The sequence below is a fragment of the Typopeltis vanoorti genome, chromosome 15 (genome assembly GCF_054136105.1).
Source record: "Typopeltis vanoorti isolate ZY-2024b chromosome 15, IOZ_Tvanoo_1.0, whole genome shotgun sequence".
NCBI lineage: Eukaryota > Metazoa > Arthropoda > Arachnida > Uropygi > Thelyphonidae > Typopeltis > Typopeltis vanoorti.
This window is the reverse complement of record NC_143563.1, coordinates 57,793,317-57,807,461: the sequence shown is the minus strand read 5'-3', so window position 1 is coordinate 57,807,461 and position 14,145 is coordinate 57,793,317. Positions and strand designations below refer to the sequence as shown.

Genomic DNA, 14,145 nt, shown 5'->3' with positions numbered 1-14,145 from the left:
AAATGCAATGCTTTCCATCACACTGACCTTCTGTTGAATTCCTATTATATTTGGCTACAGTTTATCTGCTATCATTAGTAATACTTCCCTCCCCCCATCCTATTTGTTCAATCCACCTGAAAATACCATAGCCTTCTATACAAGTAACCATATCATCCTCTGTCAGATACAGCTTACTAATATCAATAACTCTTTGGCCAAAAATCACTAACTAATGCCAAAACTTCTCTTTCATGTTATGAATGCTTCTGACATTAGCATACTTAACATGTAGTAGCCTCCTGGACCTGCAGCTATCTTTACACTTTGTACCATCCTGTTCTAGTTTGCTATCTCAAGAATTAAATTTGTCATTTCCTGTCCATTCACACACACTTACTTGTCTTATTGTTGCCTACCTGCATCCTCCCTAGCTCTTCTTTCCTAGTTCTGGACTTCCCAGCTTACTCCAGTCAGCAATACTTTTTCTAGACCTCTGACACCAGATCCATTCAAGTTCAAACCATCAGCTTTAGAACCCATCATTTTGTTCTGTGAAGTCCTTTCATCCATCAAACTCATTCCACAAACTGCACATTTCTCCTGGCACAACTTATTGCGACTCATTTGCAATCACAGTCTTCCTTCTTAGCTTGCCTCTGTCATACCGTGACAACAGACTCACTATATTTACTCTCTCACTCTTCTCTTTTGCTGCATCTAGTAACGCTTTGATGCCTTCCCTCATATAATTTTCATATAATTGTACTTGCCAAAGCAAACAACCCTTTCACTGTACCTTTCTGCATCCTCACTAATATCATTAATCTTCACCTGGGAAGCATAATTTCATTACATGCTCATCATGCATTCCTCTTATGGAATCTTAATACGAAATTCTGTCCTTATACTCCCTGTCCTTCTTAGTCTAGTTTTTTATCTCCCACCTCTTCCTGTGAAAGACTCCAACTATCATGCTATCTCTTTCATTATGACTAACTCTTCATTCTCTACATCATTGCTTCATTCTTACCTACATTAGCTTCCTATCCTCTCCAGTACTCTCGCTCACATTACTCACATTATTCATCCCTCATTTCCTTACTCTTACACACTCATGGAACCTTCTCATTTCCTCTCTTACCCTTGTACTTCCATTCCTTCAACTGCTTCTCCTACCCAATCTCTTCTTGCTTTCATTCTCTTGACTCTCTCACTTCTACTCTTATTTTTCATATATCATCTAATCACATCTAAAGTGTCCTAATACTACATTCACCATCTTCAACTGAGTCCTCATTTCTGACCACTTTTGTTTCTCTCTCTATGGAATGAAGGCTATGTGTAATATGTATAATCTTTTGGATTGAATGAATGTTGTTATGATTGTTGTTAGAAACTGATTCATACTTTTACATCTTACTATTACCTGGTGCTGGTGGCACTAGGTTACAGTTTTCTGGTAGGCTTGTGAAAGAAGGCTCCAGGTGCTAATGACTTTTTTGGGCTAATTAATGTAGCTATGTGTATGTGTGAGAGTTACTGTAGAAGTTGAGTTTGTAGTGTGTGGGTTTGTTTGAGTTTGTTTATAAAATCTCTCACCTTAGAACAAGGTATACTGACCAGCATCAAAAGTGAGATAGTAGTGGCTTTGTCTGTGCATGAATTAAATTTTGATTTGAATCGTTTCATGAGATGTAAGATGTGTTACATGTATTCATTGGATTATGTTGATAAATCATGGATTTTTAAGGCAGATGGAAGGAGAACATGTGCAAAGTGCAACTTGAATGCAGAATTGATGTCACCAATTAAACAATGTCTCCTACTTAATATTTTTAAATTTCTTTCATACTTTCTTTGGCACTACTGATTTGGATTCTTCCTTATGCAATGGCACTATTTGTCCTTCTTTTATCTCTTCTGGGCTTGTTCCTGTTGCCAGACTCTAGTTTGAAAAACCAAGTTAGTACTGCCAGCTCTTTTGCACATTCCTGTAATAGACATGGTGATATCCCATCCGGTCACATAGCCTTATTAACATTAAGGTAACTTAACATTCTAAAAACTTCCCATTCTTGAAATGTCATGTTTTCTGTCCTCCTTCCTACTGCTATTCAACGTTACACTTGTCCCCACCCCATCCCACATAAAATGCATTAACAAAATACTCATTGAACATTTCCAGTGACTAAAGAATACAATCAGACATTGCCCTAAGTAATTAATTCCAGGGCCTAGTCCCAGGCATCTGATTTCTCTCCCTTTCAAATGATTAAATCACTGCACATAACTGATTTATCATAATTCCTTGCTCAGCAATTCCACACATCACTTTTGTTCTGTGAAGCTTGTGCTTGGCTAGCTACTCCCTGTGTCAAAACCAAATGATTATTTTCTCCAATTGGTAGCATTGTGACATCTTCTGTTATCACTGTATGAGATGACATTATTAAATCTAACATTGAAGTCCCACATATTGCTTCGACTATATGTTGCATAAGATGATTGGCCTTAAGTAGCTCAAGGAATTTGATTTCCTTACTCATAAGATATTTCCTGCTTCTAGTGATGCTTTCATAATTAAAGTCGCCCATTATTATTATTATTACCCCCCTGTTGCTCACCAGTCTCACCTGTCTGAACATTTCAGAATCATTCCCTCTTCATTCCCTGGCCTGTAGCAACATCCAATGAAATATCTAAAATTTGTGCTAACCTCACACCAAACGGCCTCAAAGTCATTGCTTTCTTCACGTTCCACATTGAGAGGATACAACTGTTCTGAAATCATCAATAATATTTTACCTCATCCGCTTTTATTTTTTCTGTCTTTTTTTAACATGCTATAACCATCGCATTCTATTCCAGTGGGTATATCATTTTCTGTTAACCACATGTCACTAACCCCAATCATGTATGGTTTGATGGATTGTATCATGGCCACAAACTTTGTGCTCTATTTCTGCTACTCTTTGCAGCGGGGTATAAGCACACTAGCTTTCTTTCCTCTTGTTTCCCTTTTCTTTCCCCATCATTCAAGTAATTTGATTCTGTTGGTCTCATTGAAACCATCCCTGCATCCCCATCTTGTCTTCCTTTGTCCCTTATCTCATACCAATTATGGCATCTTAGACTCGCAGTTCAGTTTTCATTTCCCTGACTGGCTACACACCTTCTCATCAACAATCTGCCCAGCTTCACACACTACTGCTCTCACTCAAATGTAGACCATTTGTAGCTCTCTCCTACCTTCAGATTTATCCCATACACCCTCAAACTCAAATCTTCCCTTCCTGCACATTCTAGCTATCATGCCATTCATGAACACTGCTCTTCTCCTCTGCTCTCTCGCTACTATCATACCTTAGTAACATGCAATTCTCTCTCTCTCTCTTTTTCTTGCTCTTTTGCTTCACTGTCTCTAGCAACGCTCACTAATCACGTGCCACTTCATTCACACTTCCTTCCATATCATTTGTTCCAACTTGCATAGTCAACTTCTCTGCATTTCTCTCCTCTCCACAGCCTCAGTTACTCTTTCTATTGTTGCTTCTTTCAGACATACTTTTTACACCTGCTCCATTTTCACCTCTTTCACCACAGACTACCCATACAGCACTACACTACTTCCACTACAATCATTCACCTCTGATTCATTTGCCACTGGAACATTTCTTCTTATACCTCCAACTATACTCTCTTCTCTAAATGTCCTAACTCTGCACATGCCTCAATTCATTCCTCAACCTTACCGATTCTTTTCTCATATCCTCATTTGTCTTCATATCTTTCATGCTAGCTTCTTTACCATACTTAATTTGTCTACCACCATTCTACCATCTCTCATATCTTTCTCTGTCTTATTACACTTTGCCATGTCATTCACTATTCCCAACTTTTGCTGCATTTGTATCACTTACATCATTCATGCCACCACTGACTGTTTCTTTCAGTAGATCACTTGTTTACTACTCTCTCACATTATCTCTCTTATCAGGCAAGCACACACCTGCTTCTCATTGCATTCTCGCTACCATCTCCCTACAATGTCTCCTAATTAATTAAAAATATTAAGTGGGCAACATTGTTTAATGGAAGAGACATTAATGCAAAATAGATAGTACTGAGAGAATACCTTGCATAATCTGTTTATCTCTAGAAATAAATTTCATAATAAAACTTGGGCCTGCTAGATGAAAAATCAAGTTTTTAAAGAAATGCATTATAAGAAAAGTGATAAATCAGTTATTAAGTATGAGAGATATGAGTAACAACTAGCATTGTGTGTTAATTAAAGATTGCAAAGCAGCATTTAATTTACAAGTTGAGATAATAGAAACAAATTATGTTTTGAAACAGTTTTGAATGACCCAGCTGTGGTTTCAGAAGTACATAAGTACTTTTTACAAATATATATGTGAAAACTGGTCAATTACAAAATACTGCTTGAAGGACAATATTTACCTAATTATGTATGATACAGGAGGAAATTGTTGATGCATTAAATAACTTGAGTTGAATTCTTTACTGTAGGGATAATATATGTGTCCTATTGTAGTAAATAGATGTTAGTCAGGGTTAATTTAATTCATATTTAATCATCTACAATAAATCAATACAATGCAATCAATACTAAAAACAAATGAATATAACATAATAACATAAAATTAGGAATAGTTCTGGTTAAAAATTTGCAAGGGTTATTCTAATTCATGAGAATGATTCATAACATAAAATGGAAAATTATAGACTACTGAGTCTTCATGTTATTGACAGAGTAATGAAAAAATTAATTAGGAATCATATCAAGGATATTTTTGACAGGTTTCACTTGTTGAGCACCTTAACAATGGTTTTGCTAAGAGGAGTTCTGTTATGAGATACCTGCTTGGTTTTTATGAAGTCACAAGAGAAATAGATCAGAGTAATGTGAACAAGGGAGGCAAGAAGCAGATTCTTTGCATGGGAGAATAGTAAATGAGTAGAATGCATTGCCTGAGAGTGCGGTGGTGAGTGTGGAAAATTGCATAAGTTTAAGGCATGGTTTGATGAATTGTAACTCTGTGACAATTTGTATAACAAAACAAATGCTATAATTTTGATATTGTTGGTTGTTTTTCCCAGTAAATGTTCATTCACCAATTGAAATATTTGTGTAATGTTTATGAGAATCTAATTTTTTCAAATTCTATAAAACATTCATTATTAATAAAGTATTATAGCTTTTGTGTTTTATATATATTTCTTACTTTACTTGGAAATTTCTTACTTTTCCATTCAATACACTGATGAATTTTAATTGCAGTTCAACTTCTCACAGAAGAATATTCTTCCATGTCTCCGGGGCAAATGGAAGGCCAGGGACTTATTAGTCAATCCGAATATCAGAAATATATAAGTCTTTCAAGTTCTCCTGAGGCTCAAAAGAAACTTCCAGGTAAGATTTTTATTTTATTATTACTATTATTATTAATAGTAGTAGTATTAGTATTATTGTATGGGGACCTCCATAAAGGTCGAAACCGGTCTGGGTAGTGGCCCTTCCCTTAATGCATAGCATTATACATGTCCACAAGGAGATGTGCTTTTGCATTATGGGAGATACTGAGACAAGGAGTGAAGAGAGCTTGGTCCACCTTTACTACGAGTTGCCTCAGTCCTGAAGATACTTCAGGCACAAACTTTGTTTGCTTACACTTGGATAAAGGATTAAACTAAATTTATTATAGTCTAACCAAGTGGAAAATAAACTCCCAATATCTTTCTCTAAATCCAGAGTAATTTAATAATAAGGTGGTACACCTTTTGGCAACTCGTATAAGTAAATATGACCTCTCCATTGCTTCTGCCTTAGTATCACCACTTCTGGGTCTGGCTCCCACTGACGAGACCTCAATAAAGGTCGAAACTGGTCTGGGTAGTGGCCCTTCCCTTAATGCATAGCATTATTCCGCAAGGAGATGTGCTTTGTTGTGCAAGGAGAAGCTAATAACTGCTTGGAAGCAGTTATTAGCTTCCAGTTCCATTTTAAAGGGAATTTTTGGATGTTGGCTATTTAAATGTGCTAAGAATGTGTCCAATGTGCCTGAGCCATGTGGCCAAATATCCTGCATGTATTGTGAATTTAAATACAGTAGACTCTCGACTATCCCGCCTCCGTACTATCTGGAGCCCGGATTTTATCATGAAGAATTATAATGATACAGTAATTCTCCATGATAAAATGAGGAATACATACTGTAATTTACTTTGCCAAAGCATTGCAAGCGGGCATCTGCTACAATCCTCCTACGTGCCGTGTGCATAACACAAGTTGAAAAAGTATCGTCGGCGTCTTCTCAGTTCGTTGATATCAGCGATTGATAATAATGAAGACTGTGTGACCACTCTGAAAAAAGATTGACTTGCTAGATGTCATAAGGTGGTTGGCCGAAGCATGGGAAGAGATTCGAAACATATCACTTGTAAAATCTTGGAAAATTCTTTTGGACCATGAAGGTGGACATTTCAACCTTGAACCCGTGTGTGAAACCGAAGTGGAAGATGAAAACGATAAACTTGTTTCATTGCTCAAAAATGTACCAAGCTGTGATGATGTCAAAGCTCGGTACATTCAGAGGACATTACAGAATGGATGTCAAACGACGAAGTTGATGAAATAACTGACAACGATATTGTGGAAATGGTGACACAGGGGGAAGAGGAGGAGGCATCCTTAGATGACAGGAAAAATCTCATCCCACATTCGGGAGGGTTTATCATCTGCTTGCGTAAGTGGAGGGACATTGCGTCGCAGAAGAGGGCTAAAAGGGTCATCTGTCAAGGACTTTTTAAAAAACTAAAAGCTGTAAGTTTTGACTCTTTCATCTTAGGCCTACCTTTTCACACAAATGTGAAAAGGTAGGCCTAGAACTCTGGCCCAGTGGCACACTCAGGATTTAATTTGGGGGGGGGGGTGCACTCATGCTTTAATCTTGGGGGGGGGCGAGTTGAGTAGACGATTTGAGAATACACACTATGCATTGCATACGACCTATGACTGAGCATCTGCAGTGATCGGCAATACATGATACCTGTGATCTCTGGCCGGGCTAGGGCAAACAAAGTATCACCAGAGCACTACTTCGTTTGCCTTGCATTCACAACGGCCGTGATTCCTGAGAGCTATAGGGTATTCCCACCTTATGTGACCACTAATTCATAAGTAGTATAGAAATAGAAGACACAACATAAATAAATTTTTTTAAAATTCAATTAGGAAAAGATTTTTGGAAAATTTTTTAGTTTTTTCCTTTTTCTTTAGGGGAGGGTCCAGGGCCCCTTGTTCACCTCCCTGGGTGCGCCAATGCTCTGGCCTATCCGGCTTTTGTGTTATCCGGCCTGCTCTTCAGCCACATTAGGCTGGGTAGTCGAGAGTCTACTGTAGTTCAAATATATCAGGGAAAAGTCTGAGTTTAGCAGATTAAAGGTTTCAATTAGTGGTACATTTGTGAACAGCGAGGTGACCTTAAAAAGCTCACCATTAAGTCTGAGCTTTTTAAGGTATGGTGTTCTAAAATACTTTTTAGGTGGGCAGAAGTTTTGACAAAGGAGGGAGAATTGTTTGTGAAAGTGGCTAATAGCTTAGCTAAATGTCTAGCCGGTATGTATGCGGGACTATTTATACTATCAATAATAGGGTGTAAGGCTGTACCTTGTTTGTGAATTTTTGGTGCTCCATATATTCTGGGTGTTTTAACATGGAAGGGTTTGAGTTTGTTTACTGTTTCTTTGGGCCAGGAAGTGACTTTTTTCAGTAATTTGTGCACCTTATTCTTTTGTGTGTTGGTGGGATTGCGATCTTTTCGTATGTTGACTGGTCCTGTAAAAGTGTGTGCATTTTGTTTTCATATTCTGCTGTGTCCATCACCATGGTTGCATTCCCTCTGATATAATAATCTGGTTATTATTATGTAACTTTTTTAGAGCAATGATTTCCTTATGAGGGATATTATTTCTGGGGGGGTTTTAGACTGGATTAGGATGTTGGCCACATCTCAACGTATGTTATTGGCTATTGCTGGAGGCATGTCATATATTCCCCGTTCGACGGACGTCATTATTTCGGCTTTTGGAACTTGTTAGGGAGTAACGGCAAAATTGTGACCCTGACTTAAAGCACTAATGGCTTCTTTGGTTAAGGTGAGCGATGATAAATTCACAATGACGTGGTCTTGTGGTAATTGCGGTCATTGTGTAGCACTGTGTTGTTGGAGATTTTCAAACTTTTTATGGTGCCGGTTTTTGAGTGTGATGAATTCTTTTCCAACCTTTGCATCGGTGATATTGTCTAGAATCTCCCATAGTTCCACATTTAAAGTATTACATAGTAGTTCACGTAGCGCGTAGATGGTTGAATTTAATTTTGATAACTCAAGGCGAATGGCATTAATCTGTTCTCGTAATAGCGCTACACTCGCTCGTTTATACATCCTCTGTCCAAAAAGAAACTGAACTTTTCGAAAATAGAAGAAACTAGTGGCGCTACCTGTTGTATCTTTTTGTTGTCAAAAGCGGCAACCTTCATTAGTGTTGTGTCAACTGTTTATGACATTTGTTTCGTTAAAAGCTGAGTTATAGTGCCAAGAGTGACAGTGTGTTTTGACGAATGGTCGGAAAATGAGTTTCAAACAGAGACCTGCGATTGACTTTTGTGTTAAACTCTTGGTGAACTTGGTTTTACCGAAATGCATCAAATGCTTCAAAAAGCATACAGTGATGAATGCTTATCCCGTACTCAAGTTTGTGAGTGGTTTAAGCGATTCCAAAGTGGTCGTGAGACACTTGAGGATGACAAAAAGCTGGGCAGTCCAAAAACTAGACTGAGTGAAGTTAACATCCAAAATGTGTGATTTCATGAAAGAAAACCTGAAATCGTCTGTGAGATTGATTCAAGATGAATTAGGGGATTCCAAAATCAACTGTGCACAACACTTTTGACCGAGAGTGTGTGCCTTCGTAAATTGAATTCACAATTTGTTCCCCACAAGTTGACCGACAACCAAAAAAGTATCGAATTGAACACTGCAAGGAACTCATTGAAACCGCTCGTAAGGACTCAAACTTCCTTGAAACAATCGTTACTGGTGACGAAATGTGGTGTTTTGAGTATGAAACAAAGTGCCAGAGTGCTGAGTGGAGACCACCAGAAGAGGGGCATCCGAAAAAAAGTCGCTTGGAGAAGTCAAAAGTAAAGACAATGCTGATTTTTTCTATGATTCCAATGGCATTATCCACAAAGAATTGCTTTCCACCTGGCCAAACAGTCAATGGTGAGTTTTATCTCAAAGTTTCGAAGCGATTGATAGCGAGAATTCATCGCATACGGCATGAATATCGTGATGCAGACAGATAGTCACTTTTGCACGATACTGCAACTATCTCATCATTCGAACATTTGTGAGGTAGTTTTTGAGCAAAAACCAAGTTTGTGTGTTGGATCACTCGCCGTATTCACCCTGATTTAGTACCCTGTGACTTCTTTCTCCCCCCCCCCCCCCCCCAACTTCATTTGTCGATGAAAGGAAAGCAATATGACACCATTGAAAATGTTGAAGCGGCAGTAACCATGACTCTCAACAGTATCCCAAAAAAGCAATATAAAAAAACTCATTTAACAAATTAGTTGACCATGCCAAATCTGTATCGAATCTGAGGGAGAGTATATTGATTGAAATAAATTATTCGAATTTGAATAATTGGTCTGTGTTTTATTTTCTATCAAAAGTTCAGTTTCTTTTTGGACAAAGGGGTGTAAATACGTTGGGCTTAACCGAGTGGAACTTGTTTTTCATTTTCACAACAGATTTTAAATTGGTATCTTGGCACCATTTTAAGAAGGCTAATCTGTTCAGTTGCCATGCCGATTTCAACTTCCACTTACCGTATTGTCGTGTCCTGCGTATGATTATTGTCTCCGTGAAGAATCCTGACACATGTAGTAAGGCTTATGTGTTCGTCATGGATGTTGTTTAATTTTGATGGTATATATAATCAGAATATCAGAACACAAAATTATAAGTAAATAATTATTTATTGAATGATTGCTGATATTTTGCTGGTGTTATAAGCATCTTCAGAGCACAAAAACACAATTTGTCACAGTACGCGAGACTACAACTTGGTGTAACAAAGGGACTAGTTTGACATTGTGCTTGCTATTTGGCCACATGGCCCAGACACATTGGATACATTCTTAGTGCATTTAAATAGCCAACATCCAAAAATCCACTTTACAATGGAACTGGAAGCTAATGACTGTCTGCCCTTCCTGGATACATTAATCACACGCGTCTTCCAGATGGTTCCATATCGTTCTCAGTTTTTAGAAAACTCACACATACAGGGAGATAATGACACAAACAATCACACCATCACATTTCTCAACAGTATGGTATCTTAAAAACGCTAACCACACAAAGCGAGAGCAATCTGTTCCTATGACAATGCTCTTGCTGCCTGAACTGGCTCACTCATGCACATCTTCTTGGGCAATGGCTATAATCCCCATAAGATAAACAAAATACTAAATGCTCCTAAGAAACCCCTCCCACCATCCACGAATAAAAACTACAACAAAACTGTCACTATCCCATACATTAAAGGCACATCGGAAAATATATCTTGAATTCTCAATAAACATCAACTACGCACTGTATTCAGACCCATGTGTCAAATTAGCAACTCTTATCCATTCACCCAAGGACAGCATCCCTTCTTTATCACATCCAGGAGTCTTACGAAGTACCCTGCTCGTGTGATCAAGCTTACTACGGTCAAACAGGAAGAACTGTGGACATCCGCATCAGTGAACATAAAAGATACATCTGGCACTATCACTATGGCAAGTCGGGCCTAGCAGACCATGCTTTGGATACCCCTGCACACAGGATCAACTGGAAGAAAACAAAAGTACTGCACAGAATTTGTCAGAGAGATTGTTCTTAGAAGCAACAGAAGCCTTGAAACATACTCCATCTCAACAAATATGGCTGTATAAATTTGCATAACTAGCACCTGCTTTCTCTCTCTGTTTTTTTTTTTTTTTTTTTCTTTTTTTTTAGATAGAGGGCGCCTAAATAGGACTTCAGTCATTGTGTTGTTTCTACAATTTTTGTGAAACTAGTCTCTTTGTTACTCCATTGTTAATAGTCTAGCGTACTGTTACAAACTGGGTTTTTGTGCTCTGAAGATGCTGGTTATAATCCAGCAAAATATCAGCAATAAGTCAATAATTATTTACTTATAATTCCGTGTTCTGATGTATACTGTCAAAATTAAACGACTTGCTTGCATCTTGTTTTCAGCCTCCTTCACTTTCCCTACCAGTAATATTTGGGTCTGCAGTTTTCTGTAGTTCAATTTCCAAAACTTAGTACATATATTCTTTGTGATGGGATATTTATTGATTTCCTATTCAGTACGTAGTTGCTTCTTATTTCAAATCCCCTGTATACTCTAGTATTGTATGCTAATCTGAAGACACTGTTTTCATAATGAGATTATTTGTTTGTTCTCTCTGTATGAATTAGTGCCCATTTTTATTTAGTAAAATGATATTAGTAGTGAATGGTACATTTCCTGAGCAGTAATCTAACAGGTACTTATCATTATTATCATCAGCCTTGTCATTTTCTCCAAATTTTCCAAAGCATTTCTGTTTGGCAGGAATTAATTGGCTCGAGCTGAATTTTAGCTTATGGGCAGTGTGGGGGGATTACCTGCTGCTGTGTGTGTGTGTGTGTGTGTGTGTGTCTGTCTGTCTGTCTGTCTGTCTGTCTGAGTCCCTGGAGTGATCTGGGTAATTGAGATCAGTAAGTTTGGATATTCTCAGGGTCATTTCAGTGAGGTTTAGAGTGAAAGATTATCAAACACCGATAAAGTTGGGTAACCGCTCTGTATCTTGACAAAAGATACAGATGGTTGCCAGTGACCTTTCCCATAATGCATGGCAGTATCTGAAAGAGACTGTGCTGGTATAGTGGAGTAATTTGATGTGAAGGCAACCAGCATCTGTAAACAAGTGGGCTGGTCATGAAGATACTTCATGTGCGCAACTTTTGTTTGCTCACACTTGAGTTAAAGGATAAAAAATACTTTTCAAATATAATTTACCTCATAAACCCAGAGAACGTACTTACAAAAATTCATTTTACTTTAATGAGTAAGATTTAAATTAATAATAATAGCAGTATATATTATATTACTCCCTTTTCCAATTCTTTGTGAGACTGATCAAAAATTTAAAAAATGCTCTTCACACAGGTAAATCAAAAGATAAGAATGTACTGTTTTCTCTCAGTAAGAATAATATTCCAATATAATATGTCACTAACCACTAAGTGGTAAATTCCTTAAATTGTATTTAAATAATTTTCATTGCTCACCGTGAAATAACCCTGCCTTGTTGGAGATCTGAAATGTCTTATGTGCGCTCTAAAGGAAATTCTTTTTGTTATGTAATCCTTAGTCCATCCCATGCTGATTCATATGTTTACAATATTTAATATGCTATATGGATGGATTTATTTGAAGAGCTGGAGGTTGTGGTCCTGGAAAAATGGTCTGAAGTAGACTTGAGACAAATGAAATGAAAAAAAGAAAATGAAAAGTTAATTCAGTACATTTGAAGCTTGACTGTGAATGAATGTTAGCCAGCAGCCTTGTCCTTTTACCTAAAAGGAAAATGTAGGGATGATGGAAGTCCTCAGCAAAAGGTCACTCGTGAAGAGCATATAGAAAAGGCATAATGTCAAATAGAGCATTTATATGAAAGTTACTGTATTTGCTGGCATATAAGACGCACTTTTTTTCTTTGAAAATAGGTCTGAAAAACAGGGTACATCTTATACCGATACTCAGTTTTTTATTATTTTCATTTCTGGAAATTTTCTCTGTTCCGAGTTACGCAATTTCTTTATTGCTTCCTTGCAGTGTGTATGAGAGCATTCCAGTTATGTAGGGCAATGTTTCTCAAACTTCAGGCATCCGCTTCATGTGATTGGTGTGGTATTAAACAAAAGATCGTGCTACTAAATGACAAAGACAAGCCGACAGTTGAATTGAAATGCTAATTCTCTTCAACTGAATTCCTTATATAATATCTGAAACACATTCACTATATATTTCTTCATTTTAACACGTTCACTCAAACAAAACCATATGTTGCACCGACAACATATGTTTTGCTTGAGTCTTACAGCATTTTCTGTGGGAGGGGACATGCGATTCATTAGTTAGTGCCGTTTTTATCCCTGTTGTCTCTAATTGCACTGTTTGTTGAGAAACATATTGCACAGCCTGCAGATGTCTCTGTACTCTATTGTATCCTTATTCAGTGACACAATAGGAACGTTTTACGATCTCGAACTTCACGGATACGTTGAATTTTATTCTATGCGTTAATAATGCATAGCTGAAAATTGCCACGGACCCCCCCTGAAGCCCTTTCACGTACCCCCGGGAGTACATGTACCACACTTTGAGAAACATTGACGTAGAGTTCAGTGGATGCGCATGCACTGTCATCGACGATCACAGCTGTGTCCTGTTCGTTTAAACTTTCCAATTGTTGTCGCAGTTGTGAATGGTGATAAATTTCTGCCGTTAAATTTTCTCTAAATTTCTTGGCAAATTATGGCTGAAAAACGTCGGCATTGTTACAATATTGCATACAAGCTGCGTGCGATTGTGTATGCTAAAGAACATGGAAACAGGGCTACAGAGAGGCATTTCGAACCACCCCCAACTGAGAAAATGATAAGAACTTGGCAGAATCAGGAAGAGGATTTAAAAAAAGCAATTCACAGTAAACATAACCTATGAAGTGGAACTGCAAAATGGCCAGAACTTGAAGCAGAACTGAATACTTGGATTTTAGACCACAGAAAAGCAGGACTTTCAGTGTCTACAAAAATGATTATTCATCAAGCAAAAGTGATAGCCACTAACAGAGGGATTGCCAACTTTACTGGATCAACATCATAGTGTTCAAGATTCATGAAGAGAAACCAGCTATGTATGCAGACTAAAACAAAAATATCACAAAAAATGCCAGCTGAATATGAATCAAAAATGATTGAATTTCATCGATTCGTCATTAACACAAGGAAACAAGAAAATTTT

General features: G+C 37.6%; 1 protein-coding gene across 8 annotated transcripts in view; it reads left to right on the top strand.

The window, feature by feature from the left end:
- The window catches only part of Rbcn-3B (WD repeat-containing protein Rbcn-3B), a 717,321-nt gene that overhangs the window by 483,175 nt on the left and 220,001 nt on the right, over nt 1-14,145 (top strand). For all 8 annotated transcript variants that reach the window (XM_090405900.1, XM_090405903.1, XM_090405904.1 and 5 more), the window contains one exon: nt 5,288-5,419. In XM_090405900.1, coding sequence (XP_090262026.1) covers nt 5,288-5,419 — 132 coding nt within the window. The remainder of the gene's footprint in view (nt 1-5,287; nt 5,420-14,145) is intronic.